At 37.7% G+C, this 16,084-nt stretch overlaps 1 protein-coding gene across 1 annotated transcript in view; it reads right to left on the reverse strand.

Annotated features, from left to right (window-relative positions):
* The window catches only part of LOC139114268 (sodium- and chloride-dependent glycine transporter 1-like), a 48,917-nt gene extending 34,204 nt beyond the window's left edge, over window positions 1-14,713 (reverse strand). The window contains exon 1 of the mRNA XM_070675862.1: window positions 14,473-14,713. Coding sequence (XP_070531963.1) covers window positions 14,473-14,505 — 33 coding nt within the window. The 5' untranslated portion in view covers window positions 14,506-14,713. The remainder of the gene's footprint in view (window positions 1-14,472) is intronic.
* Between the last annotated feature and the right edge of the window lie 1,371 nt (window positions 14,714-16,084).

Consider the following 16,084-nt stretch of genomic DNA (forward strand, 5'->3'; position numbering starts at 1 on the left):
AATCTTTTATCCAAACTAAAGTTTACACCGCCTACTACAATTTCCCATAGGAGAACTGAATGGAAAATTTATTTGTATCCCCTGGCTGACCTTCGAAGTTGAACTATATTCTGTGTAAAGAAAGTATTCTTTATTTGTCAAAATTTTGAATGCACACAAAACAAAGAGTTAAATTGCTCTGGCCCTACTTTCAATCCAGTTTAGCCTTGCTTTTTATGACCATTTATGATCAATCTTTTATCCAAACTAAAGTTTACACCGCCTACTACAATTTCCCATAGGAGAACTGAATGGAAAATTTATTTGTATCCCCTGGCTGACCTTCGAAGTTGAACTATATTCTGTGTAAAGAAAGTATTCTTTATTTGAATATTAAAGTTGTTTACCCGTGATAGACAATCAGTGAAATCAGCAAACATTCGTTTGTGTCCACAACCTGCAGATCCATATTAAACTTAATTGAGATCTATAACCAAAAGCTTATCCCTTTTAGTCCCACAGGAGCTGTTGTTTAAAACTATTGGGTAGAATTTAGCTGCGAACAATATTACATGCGAATGATGACGTAATCAAAATTAAACCTCCCATGAGACCAATTAATGACATGACAAGTGTAATCTACTAAGGTTCTCAATTAGTTTGCATATACAGCAAAAGCTGGTGTATAGTGGTCACACTAAGGGTTCAAGGCAAAGTAACGCTATATCGAGGTGGCCTTTCTACAGAGGTTGTGTGTGGCACTTAGAAACTTTCCGTGCAGATGGTGTTCGTCCAAATGGTGAATTTATGACAATAATAATAAAATTCACAATCAATAATCATAAATCTCTGAAGATCATAACACAGTACATCAACACTTGCCTTTTGATAATCTCTGAAACAATTGTGATGCAGCTGTGAAAATATTTTGTCAAAATAGAGAAATTTCTTGCTTTCAGTCTGAGAATTTATTGCGGGTCATCCACCAGAGTCGAATATGCCGACCATATTACACAGGTTTTATACCAAACTGGAGGAATTACATGTGGCCACTTACCACATAAGAGAAATGTGTGTTCTGAAGAGGGCTTTTTACATGTAAAATGTTACAAGACTTCCACAAAGTGACAACTATAAGTCGGTGACCGCACTACAACAGGTTCAACGGTAAATTTATGATATACTCAATTCTGAACTTTGGAATTATATGCTTTCAGCTTCAATTTCCAACATTCTTTTGAGCAGTCTTTGGGACAAAGAATGCTTCAACTTTGCCAGAACACTTTAATTTAACCCTTTTCATGTCCCAATGCAGTTGCAGCTGTCACAGTCAACAAATTTTGGGAAAAGAATGAGGTAGAACCTACATATCCAAGATGGCTCACGGACACAAAAGTCATAGTGTTAATCAGCCAGCTTTCATCATTTTGTAAGCCTGGAATATATAAACTGGGCCAATACCATCAATACAGTTGGTGGACAGCAGCGGAGACATCCTTTTCGAGCACAAACTCTTCACAAATGAACATACCATGTATAACAAAGCATATAGATAATGCTATTTGTGTTTGCTGCTATCATGCAAAAAATAAGCCATTCATGTCACAGAGCAAGGGCCTGGCATTTGGATAAAAGCGGGTACAATGTCACCAAAAAAAGCTTATTCAACCACATGGTATAATCCTTTGTATAGGTGTGGAAAACACAACAACAGCTGACACTGCTTAGAAATTTGTCGGCTGAGGTGAAGGTCTGTTTTTGTGCTGTCTCACATCCAACTCTCACACCCAACTATCTCTCCTGAAAAGATTTGTGAGGCTGCATACCGGTAGTTGTCATGACCAAATAAGTTGAAATCTACAAGTGTTTTCTCTGTAATTTTCAAACACAATACGAGACGTCTCTGCTGAGACATTTTGAAATGTAGTAAATGAAATAAAGTGACCCATGCAGGACTCACACCCACATCCCCTGAATACATTTTGGATGCTCTACCAACTTAGCTAATGGATGAGTCGGAATTACTGTGGTCAGTCCTGTCACTTAGCCGGGGCTCTTCATGTAATGTGTGTCTATAGTGAGTTTTTGGCTAAACTCATTACCTAATTAATCTTTCTACCTAAGGATCCTATGGATTCAACAGGGACTCGCACAGAAGTCACCAATTTAGGAATTGGCTTTTTTGGTAATGTCAGGACCAGTCATACGAATGATGCAAAGCCAGAGAAAAGTAATTTTTGGTTTGAAATTGTGACTAATCTCACTATACGAATTTTTTTTATATTTTAAAATGTAGTAAATGAAGACATTTGTCTGACAAGATAAAAGTCTGGAATTTTTCTGTGCCTGTATCTGTCATGCACGACTGAGTTCTGCTCTTCTACCAAGATTATTTGTCATATTTTATGTCTAGAAATTAATGGCCTGTAACAATAACTTCTCTAATCTAATTTTCAGGTTGTGGTAGTATTGTCTCAGCATCAGCATCAGTTTATATCCATAGTGCACTGAAATACCAAGTACTCATCTTGTCAACACTGACTGTATGTACCGGTATGTTTTCTGCATTGTTGGTGTTGAAAATCAAATTCTGGTCTGAACTTGATGTCAGTTTTCAACAACAGCACAATTCAAATATCACAAGCTCACATGCTCCATTGTCAAAGTAAATCCTATGTAAACCAAAAAAAAACGGTAACTGAGCAAAACCACTGAAAAAATGTTACGGCTAATAATTGACAAGTCGAAATTTATCAATATAAAGCATATTCTCCTCTCAAACCAAACAACATTAATAAATTCGGTTCAGATACACATTTTGCATTAAATTAAGGGATGAAATTAAGGGATAAAATACAAAGACAAGCAAGTGGTTTTACAACAGACTGCAACAATAGAGGGGTAACTATGTCATGATGATAGTACTGGTAAAGTGGACCATCCACATGACATAACAACCCTCTATCTTTGAGTTTTCAGAGAATTCAAAACAGAAACTCACACACTCGTTTTCAACTACTAAAAACTGTGACTCAAATTGTTATGTACCATACATATAGTTGCACAAATTCGCATGTACAAACCACACTGGTCTCAATTCTGGTAGCTCATAGTTTCCTATCATCAAATACACTACTCATCAATTGAGACTTTTTGTTCTGTTCCACCGTCTACAGGGCCTTTTAGCAGTGGGAAGAGGAAAGCAAATACAGTTTATTCGTGACAACACACGATCGACCCCTGTGTCCGATGTGATCCAGTAAAATCACCACTGGTGCTGTTTGTCTGAGGTGAATCATCTGTAAGCGCCTTTCACCAATTGTTCTGCATTGTCATTTTATTCATTTCAGATAATGTATGGCTGGCACAACACGCCCATGTTGCAACCTCTTTGTGAAATTTCCTTTCTCTCTCTGTAACTATACCCGTGATCCATACTGGCAATTACATTTCAAAGGATTGTGACCTCTCAAATATTTTCCTTGGATTTATTTTAAATTATACCCACATGCACGACCCGACACTTAGGTCAGGCCTTGCCACTAGCTGAAGTAACTTTAACTAAGATTTTCTGAACTATACTTTCCCCATCATGTGACTGATTCAATTGGGCAGTGTGTGATACATCCTCAGGGTTCAAGGCTAAGGCAGTAGAGAAACTTAGAAGTTAAATCAATGTTTACTAAGTTACAAGATTTTACAACCACCTGTTGAATGAGCAGGCCCAGATAACAAACCATCATCATGAATGGTTAATATACCGTACTTGGCGTACCACATATAACACGCAAGCCAAAGTCTCCTGGTTGATGATATTCTATACCTGAGACTGACATAAAACTTTGAAATTATCAAGCCGCAGTTAATAGAAGCATATTGCTCAACTTTTTATGAATTTGCAAATTAAATGTCTTCCGAAAGTTCCATAATTTTACTAGTTGTCTGTTCAGTGCCAACCAACATTCTGACAATAGATGGTACTTTAAATTAAAACTATATATACACACTGGCTGCCAGTTTTTGTTATCAACACAACTTTCACATGCTTATAGGCAAACACGAGAGAGTGATCAAAATCACTTTGGTTGAATAAGTTTATATCCTAGATTATTACATGTAACCCTTTGTTATCCTGCCAAGTTCAATTTTTTCACCATCAGGTAAAGTTGATGAAACCTAATGTCATATACCCCATATGGTGCATTTTAAAAGTATTGAATATCTGAAGGCCCCTGAAAGAGTGATAGTGTTCACATGATAAAAAGCTGCTGGAACAGACCAAGCGGAATGGGTTAAAATGCATGTGGTTTTGGCTCCATACCGCTTTTTACTGACTTGATAATTGCAGTGGGGAAGTGATACTGTCTGGCAGGAAATGGGTTAAACACTGGATTTCCTAACAACAGAATCAATCACTGTTGGTATGACTCAATTAACACAGTGCTGGATGTAACATTGTGGCCAACTTGATTGTGCATAGCTGCATGACCACACCCAAAACCTTCTCAATAAGCCTTTCACTCTAATTAACTTGCACTTTAAAAGTTCATACAAAAATTTGACCATCTTTTTTCCTCTTTAAAGCTGAACAGAGCAAGCTTGCATAAAAAGTCATCCAAAAATGACATAAATGGGAGTTGTACAAAACTTTAACACCACCATATAAGTTCAGAACAAAAAATAAGTACCTTGCGCAAAAACGGGGAACATAGAAACTGCCCAGTGTTTTGACCTCTGCTGTGCTCTACACAATGCTTTCACTACAAAGCTAATTTGCATATCATACCACAGCAGAAAAACAATTGCATGCCCAACTCTTTTGAATGCGGTCGGTCTCTACATCGCGCCATTCCTCAGGTATAAATCAAACACTGCATACCAAGGATTGTTGAGTGAGACTGGGAAGCGTAATTAGAGGCATTAACCAACGGACCGACTCACAACAAGCATCACTTTGTTTCTGGGCTGGATGTGATACAACCAATTTATTGGGCTACGAAGACCGACAAATATTCAAATGTAATACAGTTTTCAAACATGAAATTTTGAGCTAATTTTTTCTCAGACACATTTTGTGAGTAAAATACAATTGATGGCTGGCTAGCTGAGAAGTGGATCTACATTTTTGCATAAAATCTACAGACACACAGTAATCGCCATCACCACCACTATGTTGTGCTTAGACTGTCAGTTTTGAATACTATTTCTGAAATTATATGGTCAAATGAATTTATATATTTTATGACTATAAACATGTCCCATAAAAATCTCTAAACAATAAATAAATTTAAATTGTATTTCTTGTAAATGCCTTGTAAATGTGTATGATTAGAATCATTGCGAAGATTTTTTTATCAACCGGAGAAAAAATTATCACTCGATTCCCAACAAAATCAGTGACAACTGAACCTGTATTAGGGACCGTCTCAGATTGTCGCAGAAGTTCAAGAAACGAAATTCCTTCGTTTAGATCAAAACCCCCTCCCCCCTCCCCCTAAACGAAACTTCAAAAGTGCGAAATGTTCATGTCTGCCTGAGAGTACAATGTTGCATTTTGCTATTTGCTATAGCTACTAAAAACTAAAAACGTATTTCCCTTGCCACATTACAATTAAAGTAATCGATCAGATTTGAGTACTAACAGGGCATTTTACCGCATAAAAGTTTCATTTTATTTTACTTTCCCTTTTTACATCTCTTGTGCTGTTCTTTGTCTTTGCGAACACGCAATTTGTACTTGGTAGGGGCGGTAAATAAGCGAGAAACTTTGACAAGGGGGCCCAGGCATGTTCAATCAATCATATTAAACGACTATGACCAGGTGCAATACAAGTGAGAATAAAGACATCTAGTGGTTAGAGCAGACGCTTATAAATAGCACATTTTAAAAAAATGATACTTTTTGTCTTTGTATAATTTGATGAATGAAATGATTAGGATACAATGTTACTATCGATTAATTGTGTTTGGGGCACAAACGAGATGGAAACAGTTACAAATTTGTTGGCACGAGTATGGAGTTTTTCTTTAATTTAAAAATAAATACACGAAAACTTGTGATCACAAAATAAAAGTGCGAAAGTGAAGTTCACTAATTGAATGGAGGTCAAACCCCCTCCCCCCCTAAACGAATGAATTTCGCTTTTTGAACTTCTGCGACAATCTGAGACGGTCCCTTAATTAAACAAAATTTTTGGATGGGTTTTGATTGTGAATAAACTACAAGCTGATGGGATTGATGAAGATGTTTATCTTGGTTGGTAATGCCACACAAGCCAATCAGCACCATCTGCGTCACCAGAACATTGTAATATGACCTTGACATCAGCAGAGCTGTATCATCGGACCTTGCTCTGTACATTTTGAAGACAGGATTTTTTAGTTGTAAATATTTTTGTGATATCTTTAGCATGTTATTCAAAATTCCTACGGCAAGAACATAACAGAATCCGTAATTAGATATTTCATGTAGGCAGTAGGTGCCAAGCTTTTCACAACTGCAACAACGCCGTACCATCAGTAAAAATGGGAAACAAAAATAGAGAATATTCAAAATTAATGTCGGCAGTTGTCATGGCCAATGTCATATGACTGATACATTTCATTTCTGTGTTTGCATAGGGTTATTAATTGGAACTGGAAGTGGAAAAAATTAAAATTGGTCAGCTGATAAACATTGATTAATTTCATCTAACTAGTATGTTAATTTTCAATTTTTTTCACTAATTTTTGCATGTGAACAGCTCAATATATGGCATGGTAGACAATATAATTACAATAAAAGCACTGCACAAAAATAACATTGACTACTGTTGATCAAATTTAGATATTCAACTGCTTTCACAATCAAGAGCATGTTATTAGACTACTAGTGTACAAAGAAGAGTAGAAGCAGTACACAAAAACTATAGGAGCTGATGATATTCTGGACCAAACATTTAGCATTTACCAGCAGAATAGAATAAATTTGTAGCATTCTATTAATATCATAACATAACCAAATGACCTCATTGTTTTTCAGGGCAATTAACACACGGCCATTCACACACACAAACAGCAGCTCACGCCCAATGAGGATATACTGGGTCACAAACCAAGGGTGTTGTCAAGTAGAACTATATATGTACATGTATATGGACAGATAACTTCATAACCACTGAGAAAGCCTGTCTTCCACGCTTTCTAGCAAAGACAACTTCAGTAACCTGTAAAGAACCTTCAGTTTTCCTGTATTATCAATACTTTCCTAAGAGTTTTTATTTCACATATTAAGATTTTTGTCGGCCATAATGAATTATACAACTTGCGCGAAATACTCATAAAACTGGCATTATCGATCTGGTCATTAAAACTTTACATCCACTGTCTGCAACACAAGCTAATCAAACCAAACACTGAACCTATAGGTTTCAATCATCTGTTATCATCCATTTTTTCACTGAGCATATACTGTTCTGTGAAATGATTAGGTCGATGGACAAATATCAGGTAAGTTTTGTCAAGTTGCTTATGAGCAACTTCATACAGATTTGTTTAAATTATTAAACTTGCATATTGCAGTCAATTGTTTTCTTCTCATTAATTAATGGTCAAATCAACCATTCCATGAGACTGCTCATCTGATTGCCTAAAATCTGTCTGGTCTTTATATTCCATGGGACGTCCTAATTCAGTGTTTTTCAAATCATGTTGCATTTTCACTTTCATATGTCGGGGCATATTACAATTTTTGTCAAAAAAATACTCTCAGAAACTAGTTGTAAATAATGTTCAAAAAAGTTTTGTGTTTACATTGCTGGGAATGGTCTGATTCAAATATCTTCAAATTTCGAAATTTTGATGTTTTAAACTCTTATCCCGCCAAGTTCATGAGTCAACCATCAGATCAAGTGGGTTGAAACTAGCGGAGCATAACATCATAATTGTATTGCATTTCAACAAAGACTTGAACATTTGAAGGTCCCCTGAAGGTGTGCATTTTAGTAACCTAACAGGCCGTTACACACCATGCCAAGTAGGTGAAAAATTCGAAATGCATACAGATTTTCACTCAGTGCTACTTTTTACTGACTTTGCAGATGGGGAAGTGATAGGCCTGGCAGGATAGGGTTAATGTTTCAAACTAGAAATCTCCTACCCTCTCATACTCCCTTCAACTAATTGTCAGACAGACAACAACTTTGACTTTTTAGTTGGGGGGGGGGCTGGGAGAAGAGGGGGAATCCCTTATTTCTCTTCAAAGCATCATCTCCAGCAATTTGCAAACAGGATGACAAGATAGCTTTTGCATTAATTTTGTATCTCTGGGCTTCTGTGATTCATGTTTACCGCTGTATTTTTGACATCGTTATTTAAGAAAACGATTATTCTAATTGTCTCAACACTTAGATCTGTTTTGATCATGTTCAGATATCATCGCTTGATCACGCTCAGAATCTCGCTTTCATGTTGGCAAATATTAAAGTATTTTTTTGTGAAGTGCACATGAATCAGACAGTTCCCAGTATCGGAATCTCTTATTGGTCACAGAGAATTACCTGATGGATATGCAGTGACCTCAAGGTCACCAGTGTGCTGACCAATAACAGAAGAGAACATAAGCAAAGCACTTTTAACAATGAGGTATTTTGTAGCGGATTACAAGACAGATTAGTAGTTTGCATGACCATGGAGGTACTACCTCCATGGCATGACAGAGAAGAAAAGTTGATTACAAAAGTTGATAAAAGTCCTCATCTATTGAACTCCATGTTTTGATGTCTGTTGGTCGTCCTTGGGAAAAGAAGAATAACATGAACAGACAGGAAGGGTGCACAACTTGCAAAGCATCTATTGATGAAATCACTATCTCCTATCGTCTATCTCAGTATTTTGTCAAATATACGATAACCAAAGTGAAACTTCAAAACAGTGCTTTCCATCGCAGTGAAAATATTTTGTTACAAAAATTCAGATATTGTTATTAGATTCAAGCTACACATTAGATTATGGCTGTACACACTTCAGTTCAGAAGTTGTGCAAAATTAAGCTGTGACAGAATTAAGAGTAAGAGCAAGTAAATTATCTCCAACACGGTCATAGTAATTTTACATGTTGATCCTGTTGAAAGGGCTAATCAGTTCAAAGTAGGCCTAAACCACCGTCCCTGGGTGGAGGGACGGTGCCTGAACGTATTGGGTCAGGAGATGGAAAATAATAGTGAACAGTCATAAAGATGATATTTGAAAACACTACAGGCATCAACATACAGTTATGTAACTACAATAACATATTGTTGACAAGAACAACAGTCTGACACTTGAGGCAATTATTGGCAGAGCAGCGAGCTGGTAAGCTAGCAGAGAAAAATGCCTGAGGTGTGGTTGCCTAATCACAAAGCAAGGTCAGACACCTTGGTGAGTAATACACTGTGCATTTATCAACAAATTACCAACGCTGACAGAGGGCAGCCTATACTGGCACCGAGTCATTTTACATATCAATATGTGTTTTTGTTCTTGAACAACCTAGTTAGTGAATGTGCATCCTAATGCATTGGATAAATATGAGTTTTCTCTGCAAATCCACATTTCTCAAGAGGGGATTTGGGATCTCATGGGGTACAGGGCCAGTAGCTATAATGTTTGATGATTTTTTTTCCCCTTTTTTTTTTGCAAGCTCTTGATCTATGCCCAAAATTATTTTGAATTTAACCACCACTATTTAGCTTGTCAGCGCAGTGTCTACAAATGTAAAATTCCCAACTTTCACAAAACTCGAAGCTGGTGAAAACTTCATTTTTTCCATAAGCTTCAAAATGAATCCCTACGAGTGGTTGGCAAAGAGAATGTTGTAAAAGTTTGAGAGGTGTTGTCTGCCTTACTGCTCATGAAAATATTTAAATTCTGTAATGTTCTAAACATAATTTTCACTGACTTATAAACCAGCTACAGTTACCATGCACAGTGGTGAAAATATACATGGCTTTGGCTCAACACTAGACTCCTTTTTACCGAGTAGACAGATCTGATGGGAAGTGGTATTCTGTTCAAACGAATACGAAAACACTGTTTGTCAGCAAATTCAAATGCATTTATGCATCATAACCATTATTTTTTCGCATATTTGAAAGGAGGTGACCATATTTTAGTGGGTGCCTGTTTACAATATCGTGTTCAAACTTGCACATGCAGGTCCAGGCTACAGTATCACCTGCTCACCATTATTTCAATGTGAGGAGGTCAATGGGTCTGGGCCAAACCACAATGTGTGCACCTCCTACGATAAGTCTACATTCACCAACGCCAGTTTTACTTTTGAAAGTAAAAATCCTAAAAATAATGAAAACGTTCTTGCTGATGGGCCAATTCAAGATAATATGTCGAATTGTACAATCTTGGTACTGGAGGAGTAATATTACTGGTAGAAATGGAAATTTTAGAGACTATTAAAGCTTCGTTATTCAGAACTATGATGGTAATATTTCATGGGGTTCTCTGGTAATCAAAAAAAATTAGATCCCAAAGGAAAATAATTTTAACATTACTTGCATTTTTTTACATGATACATATTTCAAACTTTTCAATAATCTTTAAACTTTTCTTTTTAGACTCAAACTTCTGACATTTTGTCAAACGTCAATATATGCAAATAAAATTGATAGAGTAATTCACTTATTTTGGTATAAACAGAGTTGCCATGAGCTGATCATGAGAAAGACTGTGGGATACTTTTGCTAGATATTTTTTTTTTGGTGCCCAGCAAAGTACTCTGTCAATAGAAGCTACAGCCATTGGCCACTGTCCATTGCAGATTACAAAACCTGTGAGCAGTGTGACAGTATAAAATTTGCATCATATTCATGAATTATCGTCTGCAAGCACAATTATAATTTCGTGGTTTTAAAACAGCTGTATGTCAAGCTGTTACCTGTATGCAAGGTCACTGAGTAACAAGACTCGGCTGGTAATTATGTCACCACACTACCAGTCATAAATAGGTACATACACAAACTGTTCTATTATCGGACCATACATCGGCCGCACTCAATGATGCCCTCTCGATTTGAGCTAATTTATAGCCAAACAATGTCTCTGTCACAATGTGCCTGTCTGCAGGTGAGCAACATCCAACTAGGTAATAAAACTGGTGTGTTTTACCAGTCCATGCACAGGGAACCCAAAAATATGGCTGTTGTTGTTGTTTATATAGTTGTTGTTTATATTAGTCATGTTATTGTTGACCAGTAAAATTTAACATACATAACTATTGTGTTGTTGTTTCCAACCTAATGTAGATGTCATAAGAAACACCACAACTTACATTATTTGACCCACTGCCACTCTGTCCCGACATACACTACCCAGTAAGTACTAAGTTAGGAGTGTATGTTGGGGGAGTTGCATTGGGTCAAAAATTGTAGTGTCCTTGTAACTTGTAGTGTTTCTAATTACATGTACAATACGTGTAAAACAACACTACAAAAGTTATGTTCGTTGAATTTTAATGGTCAACAACAACAACACCACTTACATAAACATAAACAACAATACAAATAACAACAACAATCAGATTTCCGGGTTTCCTGTTGAGAAACAAGCCTAGGCTGGTAATTGGATTATATCACCATATTACTGGTCATAAAAAGGTATGTACACAAACTGTTCTATTATCGGACCATTCATCCCCCGCACTGATGATCTATCTGAGCCAATATAGCCCTGCAATGTCTCTGTCACAATCCGCCTGTTTGTGGGTGAGCATTGTCCCATAGGTAAGGCCAGGAAGCAAAACTTGTTTTATCAGTCCATGATGCTTCCAATATGCTCAAAGCAGCCTTCTTCTTTTTTCACCATTGAGTATTTAGCAACATATCTATCTGCTTTTTTACAAGACAAGAGGATTTAATTATTTTGCAACAGTAAAAAGTAATGTGTTAAGGCAAGTAGCTGAAATCTAGGTGTCTGACAAGCGGCAAATTACCACCTCTTGATTGCATAGCCTTTCTCTTTTGAAAAATGTGCAGAACAGTGCAGGCGGACAGTATTTGACTGAATGATCTGTCCATATAAACCTTCCGCGTTGGAAAGAACATGTTGTTTTAGTTTGGGCATTGTATGAGTGTTGTCTAGCCATGATTATGGAGGTGGAATGTAATTCAGTTCACAATTATTATATAGCGGCCATTCTATCGAAATCACAACTCGCATGGCCAACTCGGGTCATTACACTTTCTAGATGTCGACGGACTGCTGCTGAAAATGCAGTCGAATAAATAATGAAGGTAGAACATAGTCATTCCATGGAAATATATTTCTTTGTACCTCCATGGACTTTCATGTGCAGGGTGTATCTAGGATCATTATCACGGGATGCCTGTGACTTCGGCAGAACAACTTGTAACTATGACAGCGCATGCACAGTATTTGAAAATGACGGTAAGTGACCCACCTTGAAGTAAGGGTTTTACAACGAAGCGACGTCATCAAGAGAAAACGCATAATGCAATGTGCCATGGTGCCAAGGGCCACAGTAGTGAATAAGTTCGTGCACACGGCTGTTGCGTAACTAATAATATTCCTAGGAGCACAGGTGATTGACTCACGGTACTCTGCATGCATGCTATGCCACACCCAAGGCCATAACTGAAACTCACGGGGGCAAAGAATCTAGGCCATCGCTGTGGGTCAAGAGTTATTTGTCTCAAATCACGTCCACCTTAAACGTGTCACATCGACGATGAACACATGGAAAAGTAGACGGCCAATTATAGAGCGGCTGTCATGTATGCGGTGCCAATTCTTTTACACTTGGCGCACGAGTTATTGGAACACTAAATTAGGTAATTACCCAGCAACTTGGCTGAATACTTTGCTATTTGACCTGGCGTTTACCTAAACAAGAGTCTGTTTTATGGTCTGAAGACTGATAAGATATCCACAACACTCAGCAGGCAGCTCCTCCACTGAGTAAACTGATATGCCTACACTGCAAAAAACTTTTTGACTGGCAGCTGCATGTAGTTGATGGGAGAGTTTTGAAGGGCCGGAATAAAATGTTGTAAAGTGTAAGACATGATTTGCCGCTGTTATTTTGTGTCCTGTTTTTGTATATATGCATGTTATTACCAGTTTTTTAATTACAATTATATACATTGAAGAAACACTGACTGTCAGAGCCGCCCAACCATCCAATCATATGATAAAAATGGACTGTTCCATCAACGTCGGTGGTGGGCTCATAGAAGGTGGTAAATTTGACGAGTTTTGTAACTCTAGATTTACAAGGGATGCTGCGATGTTTCAATTCCAAATAACATACAGAGGCAAAACCTGTCAGGTTCAGGCCCAGGACACAAAATGAGTACAATAGATTGTGTTACATCTGATTCATAATATTTATTCCCCCTTTTCACAATTTTCCCATGAACTAGATGCCAGTTGAAAATGGGTTGTTCCCTGTGTAGGCATATCAGTTTACTCAATGGGAGCTGCCTACTGAGTTTGGTGGATATCTTATCAGTCTTCAGACAATAAAACAGACTCTTGTTTAGGTAAATGCCAGGTCAAATTGCAAAGTGCTCAGCTAAGTTGCTGGGTAATTACCTAATTTGGTGGTCCGATAAGTCGTGCCCTTGCTGTAACGTAAAATGACTGATTGCCGTCAAACGCTGCGATGCGCGCGATGGGTTACTACTCCACAGTGTACTCCCAGTCCTATAGTCCCAGGTACTGTACTACTACACTCAGAAACGGTGACCAATACCGAAAAAGAGTGGATATCTTACAGCTTAACGACTCCTAGGCCATAGTTATCACTGAAATCTGACTGTGAGGTAGGTTTCACAAACACGTACGTGAAAGTGAAGGGAGGGTGTGACCCGCTACTGCGGTAAGTGCGCCAGGTCACCGCGTTCAGCGCATCAATGTTCACTGTCACTGCATGGCGTCAGACCTGACTCAGACTGTGTACTTGTACACTACCCTACAGGCTCCATGCAAAATGAGACGAGATCAAATACTAAAACTACCACTTCCCCCGAATCATATTTGTAAGGGATCGGGCTAATATTATCAGTCCATTACAGCTAAATAAAAAGTGACGATACGATGGAACTTGGATGCAAAAAGTAGCTACGCGAGACAACACTTTCACCTGACAAACATGCCAGACCCGCGGCCGACACAGTCCCTAATACTCTCACACATAATAGCATTTGCTTGCCGATACATGCATTCTCGCGGTTCGTACAGTTAACAACACGTGCAATGACATTCAACTTTTCACGTTTGTCAGAGGATGAGGAAACTTAACTGGGAGTACGCACAAATCTTGGCAAATTATCGGAAAAGGTTTGATAATGAGACCCATTGACGGTTACAAATCCAATGCCGCAGTACACAACGCAGACCACACAGGTAAGCGTATAATTCTATGGATTGCGCTTTTCTTTTTACAAACTTGAATCGCAGCCATGAAAACGGTGGTAGTTAAAAGAAAATAACGGCACTTACACGTTGTACAGACCCCTTATCGTCGGTCGACATTGTCTTCTAGGAAAGCCAGTGGCTGCAGCAATTCCAAAACCCCACGTTCAGGTTTATGGCTTCCAATGAAATGAATTTCAAAACGTTTGGATCAGCTCACTAGTAATCAGCATAACAAATGATTTTTACATATGAATGCATACGCGAACGGTTTCAAGGATCCCCGCGTCCTTCGCTTTCACTTGCAAACAGCAAAGTAAAACGCGATACACATCAAAATAAGGGATGGACCATTAGATCTTGGTGGGTGGTCACAATGAAATTGTGAAATTTTTTTTTTTACTATTGTAAATTTCTAAAAATTTTTTTTTTACAATTGAGATTAGCTGTGCAATTTTTTTTTAGTTCGTCGCTGTCTGAGGATAAAGAGGGCAAAGATGTGTACGAAGCACCATAAGCGACCGCGCAAGTGGTCACGGGGGACGGCAGGAGGGGGTTGTTCCCTCTCCTGTCGTTGGAGCTTTTGAAAAATAGAGATTAAAATGATGTTATTTGGTGGCACTTGGGGAGTATTTTTGCGGGGGGAGGTCAGGAGGGGGTGTCCCCCCTCCTGCCGTTGGAGCTTTTGAAAAATAGAGATTAAAATGGTGTTATTTGGTGGCACTTGGGGAGCATTTTATTTTCAGATTACACATCTTCCTCTGAAACATGGTCTTCTTGCTCCTCAGTAGCTTCCTATAGTTTTGAAAATTGACTATTTTGGTTTCCTGGCTTCCCTTTCTACTGCGTGGTGAAATGCCTACATTCACCCTACCAAACATCATGTATATCTCATGATTTACAATTGATTTTGACAAGCTGAAAAGCTGTTTGCAAAATATAGAAAAATTTGCATATTTGTGTTTTTAGAGCAATTGTTGCCCTTTTTTGATCAAAACATCTATTTCTCTGTAGCAGCATGTCCAAATTGATTGGATGTGTATAGATGTGGTGAAATTTCAATACTTGTCTTTTTAGGGCAATTTATGCCATTCATGGTCAAAAAATCTGTATTCTCTGAAAGGGCTTGTTCAATTTCTTTGAAATTTGCAACATAAGTCCCTTAAGATTTGTTTAAATCATGCTCTTTTTTTGTGGTGGAAAAATTCTTCAGATAATTGTCATTCAGCATTTGCTACACACAAACGATTATTCATGCAGATTTATTCAGTATTTGTTATCCAGAAACTTTCGAAGTTCAACCCTTTTGTGTGTTTCTGTGTTGGGATTTGTTGGATAAGTGGCATTTTACGTAGTGTATTGTCGAATGTTAAAAAATGTGTTGCTGTTGTTTTTTGAGGCTGTTTTTTTGAGAAAAAAGAATTGAAAATGTCTTTTTAAAAGCAAAATAATACATAATGACTTGATATGTTGTTTTATCATTATTGACGTGTTTCTACTTGTTCAGCCATTCTTGCATTCATCATTGCAATAAAATGCTGTGAAAAAAATGAACCTGATGTGGCCTGAATCTGTTTACCTTTATCTTAAAAGGCAAATATAACATTCTGTCTTAACAACCATACCATAGTTTCAATGCTTTACCTAGTGTACCTGCTTGGTTTGTACGCAGGAAACAAGTAGAAAACAGGCTCTATAA

This window comes from Ptychodera flava, chromosome 16, assembly GCF_041260155.1.
Source record: "Ptychodera flava strain L36383 chromosome 16, AS_Pfla_20210202, whole genome shotgun sequence".
In the NCBI taxonomy this organism is placed as follows: domain Eukaryota; kingdom Metazoa; phylum Hemichordata; class Enteropneusta; family Ptychoderidae; genus Ptychodera; species Ptychodera flava.